This window comes from Hemitrygon akajei, chromosome 9 (genome assembly GCF_048418815.1).
Source record: "Hemitrygon akajei chromosome 9, sHemAka1.3, whole genome shotgun sequence".
NCBI classification, from domain to species: domain Eukaryota; kingdom Metazoa; phylum Chordata; class Chondrichthyes; order Myliobatiformes; family Dasyatidae; genus Hemitrygon; species Hemitrygon akajei.
This window is the reverse complement of record NC_133132.1, coordinates 140,808,610-140,823,756: the sequence shown is the minus strand read 5'-3', so window position 1 is coordinate 140,823,756 and position 15,147 is coordinate 140,808,610. Positions and strand designations below refer to the sequence as shown.

Sequence of the window (15,147 nt, the reverse complement as noted above, 5' to 3'; positions counted from 1 at the left end):
GGGGGAGGGGAAAATGTGAAATGATAGGAGAAGACCGGAGGGGGTGGGGTGAAGCTGAGAGCCGGAAAGGTGATTGGCAAAAGGGATACAGAGCTGGAGAAGGGAAAGTATCATGGGACAGGAGGCCTAGGGAGAAAGAAAGGGGGAGGGAGCACGAGAGGGAGATGGAGAACAGGCGGAGTGATGGGCAGAGAGAGAGAAAAAAAACTAAATATATCAGGGATGTGGTAAGAAGGGGAGGGGCACTAATGGAAGTTAGAGAAGTCAATGTGCATACCATCAGGTTGGAGACTACCCAGCCGGTATATAAGGTGTTGTTCCTCTAACCTGAGTGTGGCTTCATCTTGACAGTAGAGGAGGCCATGGATAGACATATCAGAATGGGATTATACCGGCTTGGTAGCCTGAACCTGATGGCATGAACATTAACTTCTCTAACTTCTGTTAATGCCCATCCCCTTCTTACTCCATCCCTGATATATTTAGGGTTTTTTTCTCTCTCTGCCCATCACTCTGCCTGTTCTCCATTTCCCTCTGGTGCTCCCCTCCCCCTTTCTTTCTCCCTAGGCCTCCTGTCCCATGATCCTTTCCCTTCTCTAGCTCTGTATCCCTTTTGCCAATCACCTGTCTGGCTCTCAGCTTCACTCCACCCCCTCCGGTCTTCTCCTATCATTTCGCATTTTCCCCTCCCCCTCCTACTTCCAAATCTCTTACTATCTTTCCTTTCAGTTAGTCCTAATGAAGGGTTTCGGCCCGAAACGTCAACAGCGCTTCTCCCTACAGAGGCTGACTGGCCTGCTGTGTTCCACTAGTATTTTGTGTGTGTTGCTTGAATTTCCAGCATCTGCAGATTTCCTCGTGTTTGCCTGTAAGCACCCCTGTGCTTCTCTTGTCCATACCTTCTTGGTCCTCACTACTGGTGCTGCAGTCTTCAGTCTCTGCCTGTACTCAGGGAGTAGAAGTACAGCCAGGTGATCAGACTTCCCGAAGTGAGGGTGTGGAGTAGCATGGTGGTGTGTAGCATAGCATTCTTGATGGTGGTGTAGCGATGGTCCAGTGTGTTGATTCCTCTGGTATTGCAAGTGATCTGTTGATGGTAGTTGCTAAGTAATTTTTTCCAGAGTAGCCTGGTTAAAATCTCACAAAACGATGGTGAAGGCATTAGGGTGCGCTGTTTTGTGCATGTTGATCCCATTACTCAGATCATCTAAGGCAGGGTTCCCCAATTAGTTTTCCACAAGGGCCAAATTACGTCAAGCATGCCAAGCCAAGGGCCAAAACGTCCAGGGTTTTTTTTTCATTGCACCAGTAAGTTGTTTTATGGGCAGATGTTGTTGTTGCTGCTATTACCATTATTATTATTATTAGTAGTAGTAGTAGTAGTAATGGTAGTAGTAATAATTTAGGCCTGGGATTCTCAAAGCCTGTGTGGGTCACACAAGAAAAAAAACGGAGAACGGCTGTCTCAGGAAGAGGAGGATGTCACCTGAGAGTTTAGGGGAGTTTTCAAATTGTTCCCTGAAGTTTTCTGCCAGGCTCGTCACGAAATCCTTCATCACTGGATCCTCCCACATCTCGTTCTTCTCGCAATGCTCCCATAGACGTGGAAAGTGCAACTTTCTCCCGTGAATGTCTCTCTCCAAAAGGTTCAGCTTTGACCGGAAAGCTTCAGTTGCCTCGTACGTGTCTGCAACGGTGTGGTTGTTGCCTTGTAATTGCAGATTAAGTTGATTTAGATGAGACATGATGTCACACAAAAGGAGAACATGCGCCATCATCTTGTTGTCACTTAAAAACCTCTTAAATCCTTGGGCTTTTTGGCTCTGCAGGCTGGATAAAAATGACACAAGCTCATCGCGCAGGTCACACACCCTCTCCAACACACGGCTTTTGCTCAGCCAGTGAAGGTCACGCGCTCTACGGGGACGTAGGTCAAGTGTACGGTGCGGGATGAGGTTAAAATAAATTAGAGCAACGCGCTTTATTTACATGTCATGACAGGTTTGTTCACGTAAGTGCCAATGGGTCAGCGCGGTCCAGACATATGGTTCTCGCGGTCCGGACCTGGCCCCTGGTCCACCTATTGGGGTCGTCTGATCTAAGGTCAGAACACTCCCCGGTACGACCATTCATTGTGTAAGCCCGACCCTGATTGGATCTCCCAAATTGCAATACCTCGCACTTAGCTGGATTGAACGTCATTTGATAATTCTGAGCCCACATATCTAGCTGATCAAGATCCCTCTGTAATTTTGCATAACCTCCTATGCTATCTGCAACACCTATTTTAGTACCATCTGGAAATTTACTAAGTACATCCAAATTATTTATATTATTTACCACCACCATCACAGGTCCCAGCACCAAGCCCTGTCACACACCTCTGGACACAGGCCTCCAGTCTGAGAATCAAGCCATGACTAGCAGCCTCTGCTTCCTACCACTAAACCAACTATGAATCCAATCCAATACCTATGCAAACTAACCTAGTTTAGATGAGTACGTTACCAATGTTGTGGACTTGATTAAGTGTATAGAGGACTGTGTACTAAAGATGTCAATCCAGGTTTTCACAAACTGGAAACGATGGATGAACCAGGAGATCCACTCCCAACCAATTTCCCTCCAGGGTGTGGTGTTCAGATCAGGTGACCCTGAACCATGCAAGAAATCAAGATACAATTTCCATAAAACCTTCAGTAATGTTAAGGGACAATACTAATCCAAAATAAAGTCCCAGACAAGATTCTGAATGTGTTGCTATCACAGGCTACAAAACGAAGTCAGGCAGTGTCACCAACAACAGTACTGTGCACCTTTTCCTGACGACCCTGCACATTTTATCCACGTTTTGAATGGAAGTTAATTGGTATGTCATCACCCAGCTCGATAGCCTCCAATGTGCCTGAACCCACAGTCACTGCAGCAGACACCAGAGCAGACTTCCAGAGAGTGAACTCATGGAAAACATTTGGCCCAAATAATGCCCCTGCCAATGTCCTTAGAATCTTCTGCAGATTAAATGGTGGGAGTATTTGCAGAATTTTTAACCTCTCCCTGCTTCAATCTGAGGTTCCTGCTTGCTTTAAGAAGACCACTATCATTCTGATACCCAAGAGAAACAAGGTCACATGCCTTAATGCCTACTGCCTGGTGGCTCTGATAGCTACTATTATGAAGTATTTCAAGAAGCTGTTTATGGCACACTCCAGCCTCCCAAACAACCTTGACCCACTGCAGTTCTTATGCCATCACAATAGGTTTCTGGAAGACGCCATCTCTCTTGCCGTACATTCATCTCAGGAGCATTTAGATGGTAAAGACACCTACATTATACTGTTATTTATTGACTACTGCTCCACCTTAAATACTATAAATTTAAGCAAACTTATCGTCAATTTCTTTCTCTTGGGACTCAACACCTCCCCTTGCAACAGGATCCTGGCCTTCCTGATTAACAGACTGCAGTCTGCAAGGACAGGCAACAACACCAACACTGGTTCCCCACAAGGCTGCATCCTCACCTTCCTACACTATTCCTTATGCACTCACAACTGAGTGTCCAGTTTCTGTTCTAACTCTGTCTACAGATCTGCAGATGATACCACCGTAGACTGCCGAATCTCAAAAAATTATGAATCGGAGAACCTGGTGACATGACGTCATGGAAACTATCTTTTGCTCAATGTCAACAAAACAAAGGAGCTGGCCATTGACTTCAGGAAGGGAGGTGGTGTAGTGCACACGGTATTTTTACATCAATGGTACATATGTACCTGTTCATAGATGGTGTTTGAGCTGTGCCTAACCACACAGCCAAGAGTTTAGAGAGAATAGAGGAGTGGGCTAAGCATGCCTCCCCGCGGTTCACTGATGTTAATTGTCTGTAGGGAGATGTTGATGTTATACTGGCCCGCAGTTAAATGTTAGAACCCCAACTCACCCCTCCAGCAGCAAAGCAATGATCCCCCCTCTCCCCCACCAGCAAAAAGCATTGGCACCCCCCCCCACCAAGCACTCAAGCATTCAGCAAAGTATCAATAAAGACACTGACTTTAAAAATACTACTCGTTCACCCAGTAATTCGATACACCACTGGCTCTCTCTCACCCTAATAAGGGAAAAAGAGGTGTCTCCGTTTCACACTCCATCCAAGTCTTTCACACTATGGTTGTCTCAGTGAATATTAGGGAAGTTAAAATCTCCCACTAACGCTACCCTAATATGTTTACAAGCTGCAGTCTCACTACATATCTGCTCATCCCATCATCCCATCATATCCCTTGTTGTTTCTTAGTTCTACCCATAAGACCATAAGCCCATCGAGTCTGCTCTGCCATTCCATCCTGGCTGATCCCTGATCCCAATCAACCCCATACTCCTGCTTTCTCGCCATATCCTTTGATGCCCTGACCAATCAGAAAATGATCAACTTCCACCTTAAATATACACACGGACTTGGCCTTCACTGTAGTCTGTGGCAGAGCATTCCACAGATTTACTACGCTCTGGCTAAAAAAAATCCACCTATTCTAAAGGGTCACCCCTCAACTTTGAGGCTGTGCCCTCTAGTTCTTGATACCCCCATCATAGGAAACATCTTATCTATATCCACCCTATCTAGTCCTTTCAACATTCGGTAGGTTTAAATGAGATCCCCCCACATTTTTATAAATTCCAGTGAGTACAGGCCCAAAGTTGCCAAACACTTCTCATATTTTAACCCACTCATTCCCAGAATCATCCTTGTGAATCTCCTCTAGAGTCTCTCTAATGACAACACATCCTTTCTGAGATATGGGGCCCAAAACTGTTGACCATACTCCAAGTGCAGCCTGACCAGTGTCTTATAAAGGCTCAGCATTATTTCCTTGCTTTTATATTCTATTCCTCTTTCTTTGACAGGATAACTCCCTCTCTTCTCTAGTCTCTGAATACCTGTAGTGTCTGTATCCACGACAATCTGCCTTTCTTTGTTCTTGAATTGTTTACATTTCTACATAGTGCCAACATCAGTGACTATTCCAGATGCAAAACTGTTGTGCTAACACCTCATTAGCTCCTACTTATTCAGAAAATTATCCAAAGTGCTCATGCCAAAAAGAATTTATGGGAAGAAGCTTTTTTATAGGTTTTTATGAAACTGCACTACAATCTGACATTTAACAACATGAATACTGCCAGCTATACAGTCTTTGCATGACTAATGCATACTTGTCTTCTAGAGATACCCTGTGAGGTAACATCCTATCTACTTCAGAGAAACAAAGCCAGAATCAACACCATGAAAGCTAATAATGGCAAAATGGTCACATACTGTGATTGGGCTCCTCAATGTCGAAGTGACTGATTTGTGGGTAATAAAAGGCGAGTATTAAATTGAAAAATTACATCTGTATGCAAAGAATCTATGAAGTGGGAAAGAAGCAGTGCCTGGTGCCATGGAGTAGCTGTGGAGGTAAATTGAACAGGGAATGGCTGGTCTTTTAGGAGAACTAAAAGAGTAATGTGTGTTTCATAGTGGGTCTGGCTATGAACCATTGAAATGTCATTGTGGCCACAGAGTCACGACCAAAGTTGTCAGGTAATATTCATGCAGGAATACTGATTTCAAATATTTCATTCCTGGGAGAATGTTTCAACATAGCTAAATACTTGCCTATCTTTTTTTAAAAAATTGAAATGTAATATCAAAGACAGTGAAGCCTTAAGGGAAGCTGCCCAAGATTTCCCAGAATGTTTGGAAAGAATGGGTTACTCAATTTACAGCACAGAAAATTAAAAGGGGATCTGGGAAAGGTGTTTGTAATGATAAAGATTCCAGAACTAGATAAAGAAAAATGGTTGTCCCTTTCAAAAGAGTCGAATTCAGAGGAAACTGAACGATTGGCAAAAAGCCGAAAGTAGTATTGGTATCTAATTTCATAATGGTTAATAATATCCAAAATCCAATTGGAAAAAAAAGGCATAAAATATTGCATGGGTTATGGGGAGGGAGCCTAACTAGATAGATCTTGCAGAGACTTGACAATGACTTTATAGGCTGAATAACCCTTCGGTGTTAAACTATTTCTGTGATTCAAAGATTACCAGCACAGTCCATCCCGGGACACAATAACCCTTCGGTGTTAAACTCTTTCTGTAATTGAAAGATTACCAGCACAGTCCATCCCGGGGCTGAACTCAAGAACTACAACTCCACTTAGCGTTCGCGCCGAAATGACGTGCGTCCTCGCGTCATCCACTTCACGCGCGCCTCCAGTCACCGCCGAAGGAGCAATGGCCGGGACCGTGGATCAGATCGCGCCGGTGGCAGAGGATCAGGAAAGGGTCATCTCCAGGTCAGACAGGTACGACCGAAACGACACGGGGGACTTCCTAGAGTGGTCGGTGCTGGAAATTCGCTGGTTTCGGGAACGTTGCGCGTGGCGGAGAGGAGCAGGCCTGGGGCATTTAACATGGGTTACCCGGTTGCCATGGGGCAGCCCGGGAACGAGGCCGCGGTTCTTCCCGGTGCGCGTGAAGTACTGGCAAATTAGCGAGTGAGCTGAGCATCATCGTAGGCCTTTCCACATATTGCCTAACTCACTTCACATTTACTTCATTCTCCGAGCCTGTGGCAAGCTAAACAATACTTCAGATAACCTAAAATTAAGTCCGTTATTGTAGACGTAAATGTGAGTTACAAGGAGTTGCATTAGTTATCATGAATAAATCAGCCAGGAGTGTATGTTGCTATTGAAAAAGACCAATTATCGCAATAAAATATTGCAAAGTTTTTTGCACAAATAATGAATTTGACATGAAGCCGCGTTGCCGGAAATAGCCGCACGATGTTTTAAACTGAAAGAAAAAAAAAGATAAACATTTGTTACTGCGAATCAGTACTAAATTAACTAAAGTTAAAGTATTCCCTACATAAACAGGCAACTATTCTGACACTCCTTGAATCCTTTCAGTTGACAGATTGATTGATGCCTTCCCTGTTGGAAGGTTGGTGGATTCCAAATGTTGGAACCACATTCACAAAAAAAATCTGCAGTCAGTTTCCACATGGTCATGCTATAGATTTGGAAATCAGTGGCAAAGCCAGCAGTTATGTCCATCCATAATTGCTCGGGGACTACCTTTTTGAATATCTGAAATGTTTAGATGAGGGGATTTCCACAGTGGCTTGGTTGGGGTGGCCTGGATTTGGGTAAAGAAAGGGAGAATGCCTGCTGCATTCATCCTTTGTTTTGGAGTGTTGTATTGGAGTATGCGCACTCTGCATTTTGCAGATGGTAGACAATGTAGTCATTGAAATGGAAGGAATGAATGTTTCTGATGGTGAAGGGCTGCCTGTCATGTAGGCTGATTTGTCCTGGATGATGTTAGGCTTCTTGAGTATTGTTGGAGATGTTTTTGTCCAGGAAAGTGGAGAGTATTCTATTATGCACCTGACTGCTGCCTTGCAGAGATGATGGAAGGCATGTCAGGAGGTGCATCATTTGTTACTGGATGCCCAGTCTGTGCCCTGTTCTTGTAGCATTTATCTGGTTGGTCCAATTGAGTTCCTCATGGATGGTGTCCACAAAGTAATAAAGCCACTGAATATAAAGAGAGTTCTGTTCTGTTGGTGGTGATTGTTGTCTGGCATTTGTATGGTGTTAATGTTTCCATCAGTGGAGAATCAGTAACCAGAATATTTGGATTTAAGGTGTTTTGTGAAAAAGATGCAGTTGACTTTTTAATTGAAATGTTTGTTCTGAATGAAAAAGAACTGTTTCAAGTATTTGAAAGTGCATGGAGAAGTTTACAGGCTGTGGGGAAAGATTTGCCTTTCACTGCCGATACTCTTATCCATGTTTTTGCTTCCTTAAACTTTTTTTTCAGTATTTTCTTCTTGTTGGCCTCTCAAGTTAAAGCTTCCAAAAAGTCCAAATTTCTGCTGAATATCTTTTGCTGTTCTCTTGGTCTAAATTAGTGGTCGCCAACCTGTCGATCTTTGAGACTTTCCCAGTAGATCCCGAAAAAAAAGAAAAATAAATACACAAATACTGTTGAGAGATTGTTTCCGAGTTATGGGGTTTTAGTTCCGTTCTTTCTGCTCAGTGCGCACGTGTGTAGCTCCCCCGCACTACACAGTGTAATTCAGTGGTCCCCAACCACCGGGCCGGGAGGAAACAATATGAGTCAACTGCACCTTTCCTCATTCCCTGTCAGCTCACTGTTGAACTTGAACACACGTGAGGTCATCAGTTGCCTAACCGCAGTGACACCCTCACACCAGAGGTCACTGGTTTGGCCTCGGGCGACCGGCGGGAAATGCCGTCGCTACTGTCCTGGAGCGCTGCCTCTAAACCTGTTTAACAAACCGAATGTTTGTGGGGAACCCGGTGTTAAAATATTCGCAGTCGACCTAATTCGGGCTCAGCGCTTCATAAGTATCAGAGCAGCTACCTTGCTGTGATCTACTGAAACAAACTTTTGTCAGCCGATAGAACCTACAAGGGGTAGGGGGCGTGCTTGCGCCCTGTCGCACTCCTCGCTTGGTCGCTCGCTCACTCCGGACTGCGACTGCCGCGGTCCCAGTACGGGGACCTCTGGCCCTGACCTTCTCCTCTAACCCCACCCACGACTAACCGCACCTGGCCAAGGCATCTGGTGGTGGGCGGACGGGAGGCTAGAATTCGGGCCAGGTGGCTGTCCGAGGCAATGAAGCACTCAAACCTGCTTCGGTACCTTGAGTCCAAGCGCCCTGCACTTAAATACAAACGCGTTGAGTATTGTGAGTGGAAAAAACGTGTTCAGCGCGGGACAGAAGCTAAGTGCCGAGAGCCGAGAAAACTAAATTGCTGAATAGACTGGACATAAGGAACCTGCTTCGATTATCACTGTATTCCTGTCGTGTTTAACACCACCCCCCCCGCCCCCCCCAGTCGGCCGGACCGCAAGAATATTCTCAATATTAAACTGGTCTGCAGTGCATAAAAGGGTGGGTACCCCTGGTGTTCATACATTATTTCTACTTCTGGGTTGCAGGGTTTTACTTCCAGTCTTTTCTGCCCTGGTGCGCATGTGTGTACCTAATTGATCTGGGGTTGATCTTGCCTTGAACTAAAGCCGAGGTAGGGGATCTTGGGCTTAAAAAGGTTGGTAACCACTAGTCTAAATGATTCATATTTGATCCCTATTCCCTCCCTCAGCACATTTGAAATGAACAACTGATTCCTTGAAAACATTTTACTTAATTCTGCTCTTAATTGAAATATTCCTTCCCTTATGCTTTAACTTGTAAATTGTTATATTAGAATTTGTGAGGTATGGAAAAAATGGACTTTTAGCAAATTTGAGTTGCATAGGTAAAACAGCGTACAAAATTCTGATGTGGAAATAAATATTTAAGCCTCAAGTATCTTTCCAACAAATTCAAACATGTCTTTGAATGACCAAATTGTTGTACCATGAGCTTCCAAAGGGACGTTTTTGCTCCAGGGATCCAATTTATTTGTTGGAATTTTGCGCCTTTCAATGGAAAACAGTCCTTTGAACTGCAGTCCCTCTTCTGAATTCCTGTAAATGCTCCAGTTTCTACTTTTCTCTCTAGCATTAAAGCATTGCAGGTGTTACTTCCTACAAGGTGGAACCTAACATGAATGGCTGTGATGTTTTACTCGCAGATAGGCTGAACACTTTTTTATGTTCACTCTGAAGGGGAGAATAAAGCTGCACCTGAGGAAATCCTTTCAGCTTCTGGTGATCTTGTGATCTCTGTTTCAGCCAATGTAACATCTTTCATTAGGGTGAACCCTTGTAAGGCACCAGGTGCTGATGGTGTACCTGGGAGGCCAAAGAAAACCTTAGTCAATCAGCTGGCTGGAATATTCAAGGACATCTTCAATCTCTTGTTGCTGCAGTTGGAGGATTCCACCTCCTTCAAAATGGCGACAATCATACCAGTGGCCAAGGCAGGGTGACTGGTTGCATCACAGCCTGAAAAGGACCGATGCCCTTGAATGGAAAATCCTACAAAAAGTAGTGGATGTGACTCAGTCCATCGCGGGTAAAGCCCTCCCCACCATTGAGCACATTTCAATGGAGCGCCATCGCAGGAAAGTAGCATAGACCTATATCATGGAATTATAAGGTCATATATCGTAGAAAAGCATATTATTGATAAATATACCAATATATAGTTAGTACTTATTGATCAATCTGAGATGAGATCTTGTCCCTGTTGGTATCTAATCCAATTTGCATCACTCTAAATGTCATTTGTACTCAACAGGTAGGTCTGTTAATACTGGCTACATATCTGCTGATAATGAACTTTGGGTCTTGTTTATAAATCTTGCTGTTGTCAACCAAATTTGGGATCTGCTCTAGCTTATTCATTTTTTTTCCAAGTGTGGAGGTTGAAGACCCATTGGTTTGATTGTTGACCAGATCTTGTTCTGTTATCTGAAGAGCTGGAAATGGAACTCAAAATTACATCCACAAGCTACATTCTGTCTTCTGAAACATACAGTAAATTGATATTTGGCCTAAGGGTGCCATGCTGAAGACATGTATTAGACTACAATAACCACAACTATTTTCCATTCACGAACAAGAATAATACATGCCGCCAATTTTTAACAACACACATGAGATACTGGAGGAACTCAGCAGGTCAGGCAGCATCAGTGGAGGCAAGTGAGCAGTTAATGTTTCAGTCCAGTACTCTTCAGGACTGGAAGGAAGGGGGCAGAAGCCAGAATAAAAAAGTGGGGGTGTGGGGAGGAGTAGACAAGTGATGGGTGAGACTAGGTGAGAAGCTGAGGGATAGTTGGAAGAGGTATGGGGCTGAAGAAGGAGGAATCTAATAGCAGAGGACAGTGGACAATGGGAGAAAGGAAACTAGAAGCAAGTGATAGGTATGTGGCAAGGGAGGAGAAGAGAAGTGGTGAGAGGAGAATCAGAATTGGGATGAAAATATAGAGAAGGTCGGGGGAAACTAGAGGGGATTGATTACTAGAAGTTAGAGAAGTCAGTGCACATGCTACCAGGTTGGAGGCTATCCAGACAATATGAGGTATTGTTCCTCCAACCTGAATTTGGCTTCATTATGACAGTAGATGAGGTCATGGACAAACATTTCTGTATGGGAATGGGAAGTTGAATTGAAATGGGTGGCACCAGGAGATCTTGGCAGTTGCAATGGATGGGAGCATAGATGCTCAACAAAGCAGGCTCTGCATCTGCATTGGATTTCACTAATATAGAGAAGGCCACACCAGGGTGCACCACATACAGTAGATTACCCCAACAGACTTGCAGGTGAAGGATCACCTGTTTGGGGCCCTGAATGGTGGCGAGGGAGGAGGTGTAGCACTTGTCATGCTTACAGGGATAAGTGCCAGGAGAGAAATCAGTGAGGAAGGATGAGTGGACATCGGAGTCATGTAGAGAGTGATTCCTATGAAAACCAGGGTAGGGAGCGAAGATGTACCTCGTGGTAGGATCCCATTGGAGATGATAGAAGTTACAGAGAATGATGTGCTGGATACGGAGGCTCTTGGAGTGGTAGGTGAGGACAAGGGGAACTCTAACCCTGATCGGACAGTATTGGGTAAGGGCAAAGGCAGATGTGTGGAAACTGGCGCACTTATGAGTGAAAGCAGCATTCCCCATCCCATTTCCATTCCATTTTAGCGAATCTAGTAGTTTTGTTTCTGTTAAAAGCATATTTATCTGGAATGTACTTTGTGAATTGCATTGGAGCATGAATTGATGGTTGACCACAAAGCTCTGAATGCAATGTTAGTGGTAAATCTCAAGCTTGCTTGCTAGCTCTACCTTCCCAACTCTTGCTCTCTGGTGACATCCTATTTCTACTTGGGATCTTTAGTCAGTGATCCCACTTTCAGGATTTTCTTGTCAATGCTAATAATTGACTTAGATTTCTATCTTTGTTAGCAGTTGCAATGACAAACTTGCAGACAGAGATTTAGTGCTTCCTTGATTCTTTGTCTGTGGCGGATAAAACAATCTGTTGCTGGGAGGAGACGAATTTGCCATGACTAAATCAGCTGCTGGTGGATTTTGTTCTAATGTCCATCAACTTGATTTAAACTTGCAAGGTAATTTTATATTTGTATGCTATTTATATAAGCTTGTCAAAATAATTTTCTGTGGAAACATCACTAAAGTAGTTTAGTAGCTTAATTTATTTAGAGCCACGTGAAAGCTCCTACATCTCAATGAATGCAGAAGCTTTAATTTGCTGTATTGCAATAACATTTTTATAAGTCGTTACTGAATATTAAGTTAATAGTTATAAAAATGATGAGACTAACTTAATTCTTATAAAAGCTATATTGCGGTACAATTCTTGGATCCAAATGAGATGGCATTTTCCAAATTGGAATATATTATACATTTAAATTTTAGGGCAATTGCATTTCTGTCAATAGTTTTGCAACAATGGTTCCAGATAGCACATGAAATGTTATCAGAAAAAAATTGAATTGTTTTATTATCATCAGATGATCTGAAATACAGTGAAAATATCATGTGCCATCCAGACAGATCATGCCATACATAAATACATTAAGGTAGAAAGAAGGAAAACAGAATGCAAAATATAGTATTACAATTACAAAGAAAGTTGTAGAGCCTTGATGTGGTAGATTGGGAGATCAAAAGTTTGCCTTTTGGCATATGCAAAGTCCTTTTGAAAAGCCTGAAAACAGCAGGAGGAAGAATGCTGTCCTTGAGCATTGTGCTAGATGCACTCAAGCTTTGTATCATTACCTAGGAGAGGTGGAAGAGGAGAGTATGACCAGAATAGGAAGGAGTCTTTGATTGTGTTGCCTGCTGTCCCGTGGCAGCAGAAAATGTAGAGGGAGTCAATAGGGGAGGCTGGCTATTAAGATAGATAGATAGATAGATAGATACTTTATTCATCCCCATGGGGAAATTCAACTTTTTTTTCCGATGTCCCATACACTTGTTGTAGCAAAACTAATTACATACAATACTTAACTCAGTAAAAAATATGATATGCATCTAAATCACTATCTCAAAAAGCATTAATAATAGCTTTTAAAAAGTTCTTAAGTCCTGGCGGTTGAATTGTAAAGCCTAATGGCATTGGGGAGTATTGACCTCTTCATCCTGTCTGAGGAGCATTGCATCGATAGTAACCTGTCGCTGAAACTGCTTCTCTGTCTCTGGATGGTGCTATGTAGAGGATGTTCAGAGTTTTCCATAATTGACCGTAGCCTACTCAGCGCCCTTCGCTCAGCTACCGATGTTAAACTCTCCAGTACTTTGCCCACGACAGAGCCCGCCTTCTTTACCAGCTTATTAAGACGTGAGGCGTCCCTCTTCTTAATGCTTCCTCCCCAACACGCCACCACAAAGAAGAGGGCGCTCTCCACAACTGACCTATAGAACATCTTCAGCATCTCACTACAGACATTGAATGACACCAACCTTCTAAGGAAGTACAGTCGACTCTGTGCCTTCCTGCACAAGGCATCTGTGTTGGCAGTCCAGTCTAGCTTCTCGTCTAACTGTACTCCCAGATACTTGTAGGTCTTAACCTGCTCCACACATTCTCCATTAATGATCACTGGCTCCATTAAATATCATTACATTTTAAAATTTGCATAGACAAACATAATTCATAATACAGGTCAAAGGTCAATGTTGGGAAACGAGATGACTGAATAGAAGTCAATTTTTAAAAATTTGCTGCAACTTGGCACTCTTACTTTGAACTTGGGATAGTAGAACTGCCTAGGAGAAAGTGCAGCTTCAGAGTTGTATCTAGATTTGTTTTTGTATAGTCCAGGATATTTTGGATACCTTTGTGGCAAATTGTCTTTTTCAGAATTTAGAAATGTCTAGATCTACATCTGCTATTTAAAAGCCAGAGACAGGACTCAGTAGTATTTCCTATCAAATTTCAATGAAGAAACAGTGCCAAAGGCTTGATTTTTTTTATCATAATATTTAGCACATGCAGAATTTGACCTTAATTTCATGATTATTCAGTAGGATTATTGACCTGAAACATTAACTGCTTCTCTCTCCACAGATGTTGCCCGACCCACTGGATGTTCCTTGTACTTACTGTTTTTCTTTCAGGTTGCCAGAGTCTGCAGTCTCTTTTGTTTACTTTTACCTGGCTGGAGGCGTAGTGCCATCAGCGCTGGACTGTGGGGCGGGAGGTCCCGAGTTCGAATCCAGCCGGCTTCCCTACACGCTTTTCATCCATGCTAAGTTAAGAGCTGGTGATCTCTCTGGGGAGGAAAAAAAACTCACCAGGCAGAAGTCAATGGCAAACCACTGCTGTAACTTGCCTCGTACGCGACTTCCCACTACGTCACAATGGCGTGGGAGGAAGTCGTCTGCTAACTGGAAAAATTCCGAATGCGACATACCTTAACTTTGATGTTATCCTTTCTACTGTAAATTGAATACCTTGGAATAATTAGATAATTTAGTAAAGTGGGAGTGAGGTAAAAGATCAGTCGTGATCTTACTGAATGTAGGGCAGGCATGAAAGGCTGCTTGGCTTACATTACTCATATGAACACAATAAAAAATAAATGGGGGTAGTAAATATTTTAAGGAGAAAGCATGTGCCTTAGTGTGTGTATTCTATCCTAGTGGCAGCGGTGAGGATTCCTTGGATGGTTTGTTTTCCCGACTACCGTTAACTCCATCTCTTTCTCCACGGAAGCGAACAACTAGTCAAAGCAAGTCTGAACCCCCACTTCTGAGAACTAGCAAGCGAACCATCTACACTGCAGGGCGACCTCCCTGGTACACGGAATCAGGAACTCCATTTAAAGAAGCCTTTGTCATTGGTGAATGATACTTTTTTTTAAACAACTTTCCTAATAACAGTAATGCTTATTAAAACCTACAGTTGTCTCCTACAGTGCTGGAGAACATAAGGATAGACTGCTTTGCAAGGTTAATTATATCTATTAGTCCACTTTGTTCTGTATTCTAATTAATTCATGTTTGAAATTTTCCATTGTACAAATTTTCCAAGGTATAAATACAATTTAAGGGTCTAATGGAATGTCAGCTTTAACTTTCTGTTTAAAAGGTTACACCCCTTAGTTCTGATCTTCCCTCTTCGGAGAAAATCAATTTGTCTTCACT

The 15,147-nt window shown here is 43.1% G+C and overlaps 1 protein-coding gene across 3 annotated transcripts in view; it reads left to right on the top strand.

The window, feature by feature from the left end:
* The first annotated feature begins 6,250 nt into the window (after window positions 1-6,250).
* LOC140733586 (uridine-cytidine kinase-like 1) overlaps window positions 6,251-15,147 on the top strand; it is an 85,109-nt gene continuing 76,212 nt past the window's right edge. For all 3 annotated transcript variants that reach the window (XM_073057130.1, XM_073057128.1, XM_073057129.1), the window contains exons 1-2: window positions 6,251-6,350; window positions 14,644-14,843. In XM_073057130.1, the coding sequence (XP_072913231.1) occupies window positions 6,280-6,350; window positions 14,644-14,843 (271 nt within the window). In that variant the 5' untranslated portion in view covers window positions 6,251-6,279. The remainder of the gene's footprint in view (window positions 6,351-14,643; window positions 14,844-15,147) is intronic.